This window comes from Amphiprion ocellaris, chromosome 3, assembly GCF_022539595.1.
Source record: "Amphiprion ocellaris isolate individual 3 ecotype Okinawa chromosome 3, ASM2253959v1, whole genome shotgun sequence".
NCBI classification, from domain to species: domain Eukaryota; kingdom Metazoa; phylum Chordata; class Actinopteri; family Pomacentridae; genus Amphiprion; species Amphiprion ocellaris.
The window spans coordinates 20983321-20996391 of NC_072768.1; the positions used below are offsets into that span (position 1 = coordinate 20983321).

Here is a 13071-nt window from a genome sequence, read left to right on the forward strand (position 1 = left end):
TAACATGAAGGGAAAACACTCATGCATATGTACTTAAAAATAATAATATTCAATTTTATCACTAATGGCAGTCTTATAGTCTTATGGGTCATCAACTTACAAATGCACACCAACTGTTGCTATATACCAAACCTAGTTTTGTGTCTTCAGTATGATAAAACTATTTAAATAGGAAAATGTACAGAAGGAAGTCATATGTTCTTGTTTAGACATTCAGGCAAACTGTAATTAAGTTTCTATGGCAGCTTCTTTGATGAGCTACAAGTCAAAAGGTGATGAGAACCAGTGCCTTTCTTGACCTTGTGGCCTCCTAACAAATCATTATACACTGAAGGTTTCATTCTTTCCTCCCAATTGTGTTTCTGTAATTTCTAAGATACATTGTCATCCCATGTTTACCCTTCTTCAATGTCAAATGATACTTAAACTTCCAAAAATCAACAGTGGTTAAGATGATTTTTTATTTTTACATTCTAGCCCTCCACTTTAAAACTGCTGCTGTGTCAGCCTATGAACACATTTCCCACATCCATTTTGTCAAGTTCATCTTTCAACGCTTCAACTCATTGCTCACATAATTCTGTTTGCATTAGTTGAGTTTTCACACAAGCCAATATTTATGTAAATACCATACTGTAACTGTTATTAGCAGCACCAGTTAAAATGAGAAATGACAAACATGTAATTTCCATTTATACAGTTTATTTTTGCAAAAACACACTGACAGGAGCATTACGCCATCAGCACGCAGGCTCCTCCCACTGCCTTGATCTTCTCCTCGGCCTGTCGGCTGAAGAACTTGGCCTTGACGATCACAGGCTGCTTGGGCAGTTTGCCTTTGCCCAGAACTTTGTAGTAGCCCTGTGAAGAGAAAAACATTCATGAAGACCATTATTTTATCTGGCAACCTACAGTAAACAATAGTTCATTATATAAACACCTAAGAAGATATGAAATAGCTGAAAATACAACATTCATGTTGGACTGATGAATAGACTGGAAATGACAAGGATCAAACTGAATATATAGTTGATTAGACTGATGTTTAACAAAACTCACCTAACAGAAATTTAATTTTTTTTATAAATTAACTTAATTAAAGGCAATGTGCAGCACAGGGCAATGAAAAGTCTGATTACGAGACAGTGACTCTGTTCATAATCTACCACAGCAATTACTTCCCATTGAACAAAATCTATATTTTAAAATTCTTCTGTTTTGAGAATTCCTTTTCATACAACTAAACACGGCGACACTTCAATGATTTCTGCATTTGTTTGTGTTTCTACACCAACAATATTGATTAAACATGCTTCAATGCCATTTACTGTGTTTCAGTATAAAGAACGGCAAAATTTACAGTTTTCATATCGTCATTTGGCTGAAAAGCACACTTGAGAAAACAGTCATACAAAGCATCAGAGCAAAAAAAACATTTGTAGGTGCAAAAATTTCAGAAATACAAAACTAGTGGCAAAAACTGGCTTCTAAACCATTTTTGGAAGATTTCTGTTCCAGACTGTCCGTACAGTTTTATCTCTGTGATCCAGTGCAAACAAGACTTAGATCTGTCTAGCTTAGCTTAATGACTGGAAGCCAAGTTTTACAGTTCAACAAAAGTACAGATATAATTGGATGAAACTTCAAACTGCCTAATTAACATGTACATTTACTTACCAAGCTTGTCACTAATCTATCATTTGTAATTTTATTTACCAAAGTGAATGAATGTGGCTTAATAAGACGCGACAAACTGTCTTGCAATCACTAAGCACCCAACTAAGATAATGTTTTCATGTATAGAAGCTACCCAGTTGTAAAATATGTTTTGACTACAATAGGAAGTCACAACATACAGATGCGTTGCTGAGATTGTTTAAAGGCTGTTTTTCCCCACTCTTGAAGGAGCAAGGTTAACGGTTCATCTCTGTTTCCAAGTCTTAACTATGCTACGCCATGTAACATTGCAGCTTTCACTCTGCATTGAACACACATGAACCTGTGTCTACCTTTTCAGCAACGACCTTATTGAACACTTGGTAAAACAAAAATCAGTCAGTCTTTGTTACCTAGTTAAAATGTCTGAAATGTTGCTCTTTGGTTTACAGATCATCTTTTAGATCTTAAACATAAAGGCTACTGCAAGCTTACATAAATTTTGTTGTCTAAATATATTTCAAAGAACACAGGAGTTCATGCATGTGGAGAAGCATTTCTATATCATTGTGCAGCGTGTTTTTTATTTTATAGTAACAGCCTGTGAAACAACATATTCAGGATGGCAATGTTGAAAGCACTTACAGCGCGCACAGCATCGATGATGGGGGCAGGTCCATCGGGCTTCTTGCTGTAGTTGAGCCTGGTCTGCTCGCTCACCAGCGTCCACAGCTTGTCCAGGTTGATGGTGGGGCAGTGGGATGCATTCCTCTTCAGGTGGTAATGTCTCATACCCACCTTACCGAAGTAACCTGGATGGCTGAGGACAAACACAAACGAGAGATATTGAATTCAAGGATGGTCTAACTGGAGTGAGTAACAAGTGATCTCTGGACATACTGATAATTTAACAAATTACACTACTATAGATCCCTGTACAAACAACAAAACAATGAACACAAGTGGTCAAAGTATAAAGTGCTATTTCATCTTTTTGAACTTCATACTACACAAATGCCAATTGCTCTAAATACTGACGTTTTTTTGATAAACTAACTGAATCTAATGTTAGTTTACTGATGCCTGCTTTCAGTTTTGCAAATGAAAACATGCTGCCAAATTATACTGGTTTACATCATACTAACATTCAACCATTCGTTCTATCCTCTAATATTCTGTACATCTATTTAAGGAAAACATAACTGCACCAAGCTTCAAATTAACCAAACATACTTAATTTAGAAAGCCTCATGTTCTTTACCAATGTGTGATCACACATTTGTACTTGCAGTAGCATACTGTAAATTACTTTCTCCAATTCCAAACTGACAATCTCAGTAAAAAGTTTGTAACTGCCCATGTGGGTGACTGGACTACAGAGGAGGCCAGTCGGTGAATAGGATCAGTCTTTACTCTAAGAGGACTCAAGCACACCAAGACAATAATGTGTGTCAAGATGAGACTCTAGTCTCTACAGAACGACAAACCATAACTTGACAGCAGGATGTATGCAACAATACGACGCTTAATCACTGAAGGAATGTTATTAATGTCTATGTGTACCATGTCGGACAACGCAGAAGTATGTCCTTAATTATCAATTTGCTAATAAACAAAAATGTCATTTCCCTCACTCAAGTCTAAGTGGAATACAATTCCAGCCATTTCAGATACATTACCCTGAGTGTTGGTTGAAATACAGGTAAAGAATATCAACTGTTGTATTCACATTTACATTGCTCCAACACAGGATCCATATCACAGAATTTTTAAGAGGCACTTACTATTTGTCGAAGTTGATTCTGTGGTGATGCAAACCACCAGCATTACCACGACCTCCAGGATGCTTTCTGTGTTTGCCTGTGGTGGGACGCGTTCACGTTAGCTCAATCTCCAGACTCTCAGGAGCTAAAAGCTTGTCAGGTAAAAACACTTAGACATGAACATACTAATGTTTATACTTACCAACGCGACCATGTCCGTGGCTGACGTGTCCTCGGAGCTTCCTGGTCTTGGTCTTCTTGGTAGGCTGTAAGAAAATGTTTACATTTATTAGAATTACTACGAAAACTTGTCCTGATCTCAATCTTAGCTCTTGAAGCTAACTGGCTAAGCAAATGGCCTCTTCTAAGCACCGACAGGCTAGACAGTGGACTGTGAAACAAACCTGCAGGAAACCTGCAAGAATTTGAAAATATAGCGGACAAACGACGTATGTTTTGCCCTTACACAAGCCCAACTACAACACGTAGTATCTCCTGACACTTACATGCTGCCTAGGATGCTAATGCTAATTTAGCCGCATCTACCGGCAGCCTGTCGTTAGTAAGCACGTACGGAAGTTCCAATGGTATTTTACGAAACCTTTGTATTTAAAACCATTACAACAGCTACTACATTAATGGTATGTTTTTCTATAAGGAGCCAAAAACACGAGTAGTCACCAACTGCTGGTTGACTACTACAGACAAGGCCCAGATGAACAGAGCTTTCAGTGAACCGCTCACAAATTCCTATACTGTTAATAAATCACGTTAATAACACCCAGCATTTGCTCGTATGAGATGATTGTACTATTAAACGCCATTTGATGAGCGTTTTTTGTACGAATGACCAAGGATGGGAATAGATTTAACCCCATTTCAAGGCACAGAGATACATGATAGCACCTACCATCTTGGAGGCTAGTTGAAAGAGGAACGGGATTTGGAAAACACGCGAGTATCTGCGAGATTTGCTTCCTCGAAAGAAATGCAAAGAAATCCACAGCGACGCCCAGTGACAGCCGGCAGAAATAAACATGCGAGTGAATTTCACGCAGAAGACAGCTTGGTGTTTAGGTTAAAATGGTAGAACATGTCCGTTTAAGAACATTATATGTTTTCAAAATTTTCTAAGTTGGTGCCCCGACTTTTTCAAATCAGTCTGAACATGTTCCTATAACTTGATTTTCACACTGTGGAAAATGAAAGCCTCCATGACAGCACAGGTTGCCTGAAACTTTTAGAATCTGACTAGCAGCCTGGCAGTATTTTTTGCGTGATACGTGACTGCATTCTTTATAAAGGTAGGAATTAAAGAATGTAAACATCTTGTTCTCTTATTGATATCCGCATTATAAACTTCACTGTGTACTGTTTACTGCTGCACTTCCCCCCCCCAATTTACACACGCATCCACATACTAATGTGCAATATCTGATACCTCATCCTCTTGTATATAGTCTTCTACATGGTATTTAAAAAAATCATCTGTATATAATGTTTTCTGCAATTTTTTCACCATGTTTTTTCTTATTTATTCTTGTACTGCCTTTATACTTTTGTACTTTTCTTTTGGAGCTGCTGTAACAGTGAACCTTCCCCACTGTGGGATCAATAAAGTTTATCCTTATCCTTATCCTTTGTAGCTAAGGTTCAGTACAAGATATTAATTTTATTAGCAAAATGTTGACAATATATTTTGCAGACATTATAAAGTGTAACTACAAGCATACATAAATCTTGTGCAAACAGTTTATGAACATATGTATATTATACTTTTACATGCCAGTTTAGCAGGTTTCTGTGGTAGTGCATCAGTGGGAGAAGCCACAAACAGACAGCGTTAAAGTTGATTTACATACAGAAGGTCTGTTATTCAAAGTCTGAGTGACCTTTACAGCATGTAACTTATCACTGGCCAGTATTAAAAAAGGACAACTCTATTGTCTGAGGTCTTTTTCAACCATCAACTGAAGACAAACTCCTACAGCGGCACCAGGTTTTCAGAGCCTTAATGGTATTCGACCTCATGTAAGGGAATTTTTCTCAGATCAATCCTTGAAGGACATTGTATATTATTTAATATGTTTGAATATCTGTATCTATATAGATATGTACATATGTGTGTGGCAGTAATTCTTTCAATTCCTTGTACGTGGACTTTAAATTATGTTACTGTGAAAGATAAGTAATGCAATGGTGAACTGTATCTAAGTACATTTAATCAAGTATTGTAGTTACTGTATGTATAGTTTTGAGGTGTTTCAATTTCATGCCACTTGTACTCCAAACAACTCTGAGACATATCATTTCACTTCACCTCATGTAAGTTACAGTATGAGCTAAAGTTACTAGTTTCTCCAGAACTTAAGATTTTACATTAAAAATACATATAATGGAACTAAAAATATGACACGTCTGAAGATGTTAGCAGTTCACCAAAGAGATATTTACCCTCTCAGATGGTTGTATTGAAAATATTGTATGAGGCTTAAGCCTTCACAACTTGTAGCTCTTCCTTTTGAGAGTGAGAGTAATTACACAAACACTGCTGACAATTTTTTAAATGTGTAAAAGGCGTCACTACTGGCGTGCCAGCACTAGTGCCCAGACGATTGATTTAAAACTCTGCTATGCTGTGGAATCCAGAGAGATTTACTTGGTGCTGATAAGCTTAATCAGCATTGTTTAAAGTAGTTTGGCAAGGGCTTGACTAAAATGCACGTTCATACATATGCAAGAGCTCCACATTCCAGCTTTTAAAAGGTGAAATTATAAATTTTCCACCCCTAAAGCAAAGATTAGAGAAACATTATGAATCATCTTAATCTCCTCAGATTTATCTTCTGCTTTTTAGAGAGGGCTTGGAATTCAGGTTAAGAAAGTCTAGACTAGTTAAGAAAGTATGGACCATCTACAACAGCAAAATAAAACATAAACACAAACGCATCAGGTATTCAGAAACAGGAAATATGGAATAATACTCACAAAAAACTTTTTTTCATTCAGATTTTTTTCACCTATGCTTTCAAGTGGAACTCACTGATTTTACGAGACAAAGTGTGATTACATTCCTGAGAAAAACTACTGCAACGGATAAAGTTGCATAAACAGTTTTGTGTCTTCCAGGAAAGTCGATTTATCTGGAAACTTTGTTAACATTATCACATTGTTTTAATATGGTAATATACATTGCTGTCATGAATCTGTTAATTATGACGGCTTTAAATAGGGACTTTAAATGCAGGTATTTTGCTTGTAGAGAAGTATTTTTACATTGCAACCCTGTCGTTTTAATATAAGCAAAGGGTCTAAATATTTCTGTCATCACTGAAATTGAAGCATCATGTGATTAGTTCTGTTTCATATTTAATGTAAAGCACTTGTTTGCAGTGAGCAGTCCTGAAGTATCAGGGGGCTGATGGTGACTCAGCTTTCCACCAATCAAATCATTGTTTCCCCCCTGATACTGGACACATGAGCAGCGCCATCTCTCTCCTCCTCAGCTCACATTCACCTGGATTTCTGAAGGAGTCATCTTGTCCTGTCACTACTTGGATTCACACTCAGGTAAGATTATGATTATTAAGATTATGATTCAACTTAAACCTGACGATTCTCACAAGACGAGGATTTTCTGTTACTAGTTGTGCTAAATACACTGTGTATGTATTACTGACATTCATTTGACACGTAAACTTTTTTGGTGCAAAAGAGCAGTCAGATTAACGTGAAATGTCAAATCGACTAAACTGATTATCCCACTGTTTCCTTGGTGGTTTTAATTTGTTTTGATATAGTGTTTTTGCCATCAAACACTGAGCACACAGGAGATTTCAGAAGAACAGCTTCTTCTGTGTTTGCTCTCCTGTTTCTTCACCCCTAGAGGCTTGATCTCCTGGAGATGGCAAGCTTTCCTCATAGATGCCATGGCAACTTTGCACAAAGGCGAGCCACCCTGTTGCCACGGGAAGCCAAGTGCAGAGTACGCCTGAAGCTGGAGGCCATGTCATCTGAGACTGATCCAGATCTTGCAACCACCACAGAGGAGCAAACCCCTCAGGAAGAAAAGGTAAACCCAATGTAGAGAGTGTCAAGAATGATGTGATGATCAAAGTTGGGAGAGAAGCTACTTGTCTAAATATTGGTATGATGATAATGAGTCTAAATCTTTTTTTTTTAAATTATTATTTTTTTAAAACAAAAATAGCCCTGCAGTGCTGAATTTTGTAAGATGGAAAAGGAGTCTTGCGACAGAAATGCCAAAGCAGCGTCTCCATCATCTGAAAAAAGGGAAAAGAGTCCAGACAAAAATGCAAAAGCTTTACTGAAGAGAATAAGGTAAACTTAAGGACAGCATGGATAGTATGCTTTGATAACACAATGAGAACTCATGGCGTTGAAGTAGTGATTTAATAATTTAGGAAATGTGCTGAATTTCTTTCCCCTGACACAAGAAGATGAACACCACTGTCATGTCATGTGTTAAAGTTTGTTTAGATTAAAGCAGAGAGGTGATTAGCTTAGCTTAGCATAAACACTGGATGCAGGAGGAGTCGGCTAGCCTGACTTTCTTTAACTTTCTTAACTTTTAAAGTTTATTAAATATTGTAGTGTACCACAACAAATTAGGTAACTCTGAAAACGTTTCTTAAATGAATTAACATTGTCCATGTTGAGTAACACTAAACTGAAATATTAGAATCTAATCCACAATGTTCTTACTGATCAGAAATGATGTTTCTGCAACAGGGCATCCTGCTGTAATGCACTTGTTCTGATAACAAGGACTCCAGCAAACCCTTCCATATTTTTACAGGATTCATCCAGAGGCTCAGAGGATTCTGGGTAATTCCTGCATAGCCGTAGTGAGCCTGGAGCGTCTCAACTTCCAGTCTGTGTCCTTATCATGTTTGCAGCCTGTGGTGTCTCTGGTACGGTTGCCATGCCAATCACAAGCTGAGCTCCACGATGATGTGTCTTTAAATTGTCCGCAACAGGTACAGAGATGAAGTCTGGATGCTTTAATATGTGATTATGGTAAGCACGAGTTCCTTTCTATGATTATTTTACTCTTTTCTTTACCTCTTGCTCACAGAATGGGTTCACGGAAAAAGAGGCTGATATTTTAGAAATAAGAGAAGGGTCACCCCAGCTGGCTGATCTGAGTCAAACAAAAATAACACCATTATCCTGGACTGAACCCTACTGTCCTTACAGCTCCATGTCTGGAGAACCAGAACAGGACTCAAGCTTTGACTGTGAATCTAATCCAGATCAGCCTTATATCCTGTTTGACTCTGGAACTGAAGACGGGAAAAGTGATTCAGAAACATTTTATTTGGATCCAGATCCAGAGCAGACCATGGTGATCGAGTTGGACCCTGAAGCAGAAGCAGAAGTAGAAGCAGAAGCAGATCAGGATCGAAGCCTCCAGCTGGAGGATAAATTTGAAACTAAATGTGAAGCCGATATAATGGATGTTAATCAAGATCAGAGGCCTGATTTCTGCAGCTCACAGGAAAAGGAGGAGTCATCCATCCAGCAGTCAGAAGCTGGAGCTGGGACTGAGGAGATGGAGAGTGAAGATTTCTGTGCTGTTTGTCTGAACGGAGGAGATCTGCTCTGCTGTGACCGCTGCCCTAAAGTTTACCACTTGGCCTGTCACATTCCTTCTCTGATCTGCTTTCCTCTGTAAGTGCTGTGTGAACACAAACATCTGCAGACTGTGAACCTTCATCACATGTACACACACTTTTATGATCACTCAGAGCTGTGACTGAGAACAGTGGATCCTTAATTCTGGAAAGATATATAATCTTATATGTATCTGTTTCTGTGGCTTTCTCACTGTCTCACCACATCAGACATGAAAGTTTCCTTTTGGCATACAAAGTAACTCTTTGAAGGTTCCTTATTTGAAGTCATTGTGATTGTTTTTGCAGTGTGTGTTTGTGGCTCTTTACTTGTGGATGTAGTATATTTTTGTATGTCCTAACTGTAAAATAACAGAGGTGCTGCATGTCCTACAGAGGCGACTGGGTTTGTACATTGTGCAGAACGGACCAGGAGCCAGTGGAGGCCTACGACTGTGAGAACATGCACTCCTGTGGGGGAATCAAAGCGCCTTACACTTTATCCAGCCAGGACCAGAGGGTGAGTTATAGTGCAGAAAAGAAAGAACAAAACTCCAAAAATCTGTTATGTTTTATAACATAACTATGTATGTATAATACATAATTCTATGTTGTAGAGAAGTTTGCAAGGTTCGCCTTATTGAATTTGTTTGCATTTTTATTTGTTTTTCTCTCTGCAGAGGTGTGAGAAGTTAACTCTGCTGTTGTACTGTCACAGGCTCAGTGCTCCGTTCCATGAACCTGTCAGCCCTCTGGTCAGTCCAACAGATTGACGTAAAAAACACATCATCTTATACCAATCACATTGAAATAAATTGGCTGTAATCTATAACATGCACACATCAGTAGAGGATGAGGACAAAACACCCCTTTTGGCCAAATTTGACTCATTCGAAACTCTACAGGGCAGAAAAAGTGCAATGCATCTGCAGTATGTAATTGTTTTAACAACCTACCTAAGTAGAGAAAACACCTGGCATCTATGAAAAATATTCAATTTCTCTTACATATCAAAACATGATGTTAAAATGACACCATCATCTTCTACAATTATTAAATCTCTGAATGTGCTCCAGGCACGAAACTACTACCAGATCATCAAGAGGCCCATCGACCTGTCAGTGATCCGCAGAAAACTGGACAAGAGCAACACTCTCCACTACTTCACTGCCGAGCAGTTTATAGATGACGTCCTGCTGATGTTCAAGAACTGCTCTACTTTCAATTACGTAAGCTTGTCATAAGGACGTTGGAATCTGAGTGGATTTCCCACTTTAATTTAATTTCTGGTGTAATTGAATTATTTCTGCACTGTAGCCTGTGAGGATAAGTTCCACATGTAACAGCAAAGTGGGCCACTCTCTTCATGTTGGACCTGCCAGTCAGGATGTGTCCATCTGCTAGTAGATATTAAACCTCAGGTGATAGCTCAGACATCACTGGCTTTACTATGATTCTTACATTTACAAGAGTACAAACGTTCACAGCCATGTTATGGGTGTGATGAGAGGTCCTGTGAGCAGGTGGAAGCAGGTAAATGAAATTACAAGAAAACTCAGGATACACATCAAAATGCAGAAGTTTACTGGAAAGTCTTCAGGGATAACACAGGAGCCCAAAACCTCCACATCTCACCATAGCCCTGGTTACAGCAGATGAGGAGCATTTTTTATTTCAGAATGGCCTGAGTGCTGCCTTTGGAAACACTGCTCTGTCAATTGTCGAGTACTTGTACCAGAAATTCCCTCACCGTTGTGACCCTGCGAAGCTTTATTAATGTACAGCTGTTTTGTCAGCTAAATGCTAACATTAGCATGGTAACATAGTCACAATGCTTACAAAACTGACAAGCTGATGTTTAGCAGGTATGATTAATTTTCATCATCTTAGCTTAGCATGTTAGTGCGCTTACATGTGGTAATAAGCACTACTTAAATTACAGCTGAGGATGATGCGAGGGTCTTTAATTTTGCCAACATTTGGTGATAAAGTATTGAACAAAACGAAATTAAACTCCCTTGATGACGGTTTTTGTAATGGGTAACTTAGTTGAAAATGATTTCTTGGACACAGATACAATTTGTTATTTTCCATATAAAATTTGATATATTGATATAAGAAATATCTGTCATGATTATCTCACCTTAATAAAAAGAACACAATCAAAACAATTTTTAAATAAGCTCACTTTATTATTGTTTAACTAATTAGAAGGTGGGCCCTGCGACAGACTGGCGACCTGTCCAGGGTGTCCCCTGCCTTTGCCCGAGTCAGCTGGGATAGACTCCAGCCCCCCGCGACCCTAGTGAGGATTAAGCGGTGTATAGATAATGGATGGATGGATGGATGGATGGATAATTAGAAGGTGGTTCTTTAGTTTTGGTTTTAGTTGACATTTTAGTGACATCCAGTCATTTCGTATTAATAAGTGATTGTTTCCATAATAAATAATTAGGGATTTTGTAAAAACATGATCATAATGAACATAAAAACATTTTTTTTTAAACTTTTAATAAAAAAGTATGCCAGATACATCCCATGGACTTCAAAAGTTCAAAAGTCCCTCAATTATACATTGACCCGACTGCCTACTTGAATGATGGACTGGCCTTGCAGTCACTAAAGCTGTTCCGTGAAACACACTAGACACTAAATGGTGAACAACATTACTGTCTTTCCGATCGCATCTGAAGTCTGATACTATCCGGGACTGTCTTGCTCAGGATTATGTAACATTTACAGAATGTTTATTTGACTGTCATACAGTATTCAGGGCAATGAAATGAAGTGACTTTATGAGAGGAAACCAGGCTACTGCAAGTCAAGTATAAATTTTAATCTTTCTTTCTTTTTCTTTTCCTTTTTGATGTCCTTCTGCCTTGCAGCCAGACTCAGAGGTGGCCCAAGCTGGTCAAAATTTGGAGGTGTTTTTCTTGAGAAAACTGAAGGACATTTTTCCTGACCGGACGTTCCCATCAGCCAGCCAGGACAGAACGGTCGGAGCTCGCCTCCAGTGGCTCAACAGGAAGAGGAAGGAAAACTACAGGAAAAAGAGATACGTGTTTAGTGGGAAAAAATATTACCTGTAATTTACATTTCATTAGTTTTGTTAGACGGTCTTCCATTCCTGGAAAATATGATAAAAATGCAGTTTTGTAAAACTGCAGCATTCACTTGCTTTTTTATAATGAAAAAACATATTAGTAGGAGCTAATGTTATGTCACCTTTCTGTTATTTTCACAATTTCAAACATAAGCATTTTTCAAGGAGACATCTGTTATTTACAGCTTTGGAATAAAATCAGTGACATTATTTATGGTTGTCTGAGGAACATAAAGTCATACACATCAAACATTCTCCTCTTTGTTTAGCAGAATAGAAAGATTTTCACATTTAGGAAAGTAAATTCACTTTGTATATGTACTGTATGTTTTCAGCTTTGTTTCAGTTTGAACTTTATTATTGTTGATTGGTTGATTGTTGATCACTATTATTAAATCAGAGCCTCAGGAGTCCCTGTGTAGGTGGGAAGAGATCTATAAGTATCAGTATACTACATGGTAACATAGCTTTCCTCCTTTTCATAAAATGTACTTGGTAGAGACACTGTATATTTTTGCCAGCAGCAACTTAATGTGCTGTATGTGCCTACAATGTTAGTGACAAATGTATATAAATATGTTTAGATTTTATTTTTTTTTAGCAAGGGAAATTTGCTGTGGGGTGTTGTTCATATGTGCCTCTTCAGATGCATGCTCTTATTCCACACCCTTTCCCCACCAGAGGGCATGCTTGTAAGACTTTATACTCATATCCACATCATTTTTCCACTTTTTAATATACATTAAAAATGCAGAATCTTCAGTGAGACCTTTTAAGCTTAAGGGTTTGGTTTTTTTGTTTGTATGTTTTTTTGCATTTATGTAATTTATATGATCTTTATCCCTGATAATTTGGAGATCGTTAGGGTTATTTTTCCTATATAACAATAAAAAAAATAACTCATTTAGCCACA

The 13071-nt window shown here is 37.9% G+C and overlaps 2 protein-coding genes and 1 non-coding gene across 3 annotated transcripts; 1 reads left to right on the forward strand and 2 right to left on the reverse strand.

Moving 5' to 3' along the window:
• Positions 1-685: 685 nt before the first annotated feature.
• On the reverse strand, positions 686-4415 carry rpl27a (ribosomal protein L27a). Its single transcript, XM_023281950.3, has 5 exons — positions 4330-4415; positions 3622-3685; positions 3441-3516; positions 2302-2476; positions 686-861 (listed from the first exon to the last, which is right to left on the reverse strand). The coding sequence occupies exons 1-5, from the start codon at positions 4330-4332 to the stop codon at positions 733-735; spliced, it is 447 nt and encodes a 148-aa protein (XP_023137718.1). The 5' UTR covers positions 4333-4415; the 3' UTR covers positions 686-732.
• LOC111576352 (small nucleolar RNA SNORA3/SNORA45 family) lies at positions 3001-3131 on the reverse strand. Its single transcript, XR_002746811.1, has one exon. It is a non-coding gene; the product is annotated as a small nucleolar RNA SNORA3/SNORA45 family (small nucleolar RNA).
• Positions 4416-6852: 2437 nt separating the features above from the next.
• On the forward strand, positions 6853-13071 carry LOC111576331 (uncharacterized). Its single transcript, XM_023281943.3, has 9 exons — positions 6853-6989; positions 7306-7491; positions 7630-7760; positions 8239-8419; positions 8518-9113; positions 9452-9575; positions 9736-9810; positions 10132-10284; positions 11941-13071. Exons 1-9 carry the CDS (start codon positions 6897-6899, stop codon positions 12142-12144), a joined length of 1743 nt encoding a protein of 580 aa, XP_023137711.3. The 5' UTR covers positions 6853-6896; the 3' UTR covers positions 12145-13071.

What these genes read in the sequence shown, in the direction of transcription:
- rpl27a (XM_023281950.3), bottom strand. An exon ending in CCACGGACATGGTCGCGTTG is followed by an intron (nt 3,517 to 3,621) that starts GTAAGTATAAAC and finishes GTCCCACCACAG; the next exon opens with GCAAACACAGAAAGCATCCT. An exon ending in TCATCGATGCTGTGCGCGCT is followed by an intron (nt 862 to 2,301) that starts GTAAGTGCTTTC and finishes TTCTCTTCACAG; the next exon opens with GGCTACTACAAAGTTCTGGG.
- LOC111576331 (XM_023281943.3), top strand. Translation starts at nt 6,897, where the DNA reads ATGAGCAGCGCCATCTCTCTCCTCCTCAGCTCACATTCACCTGGATTT. An exon ending in CTTTAAATTGTCCGCAACAG is followed by an intron (nt 8,420 to 8,517) that starts GTACAGAGATGA and finishes TCTTGCTCACAG; the next exon opens with AATGGGTTCACGGAAAAAGA. An exon ending in ACTGCTCTACTTTCAATTAC is followed by an intron (nt 10,285 to 11,940) that starts GTAAGCTTGTCA and finishes TCTGCCTTGCAG; the next exon opens with CCAGACTCAGAGGTGGCCCA.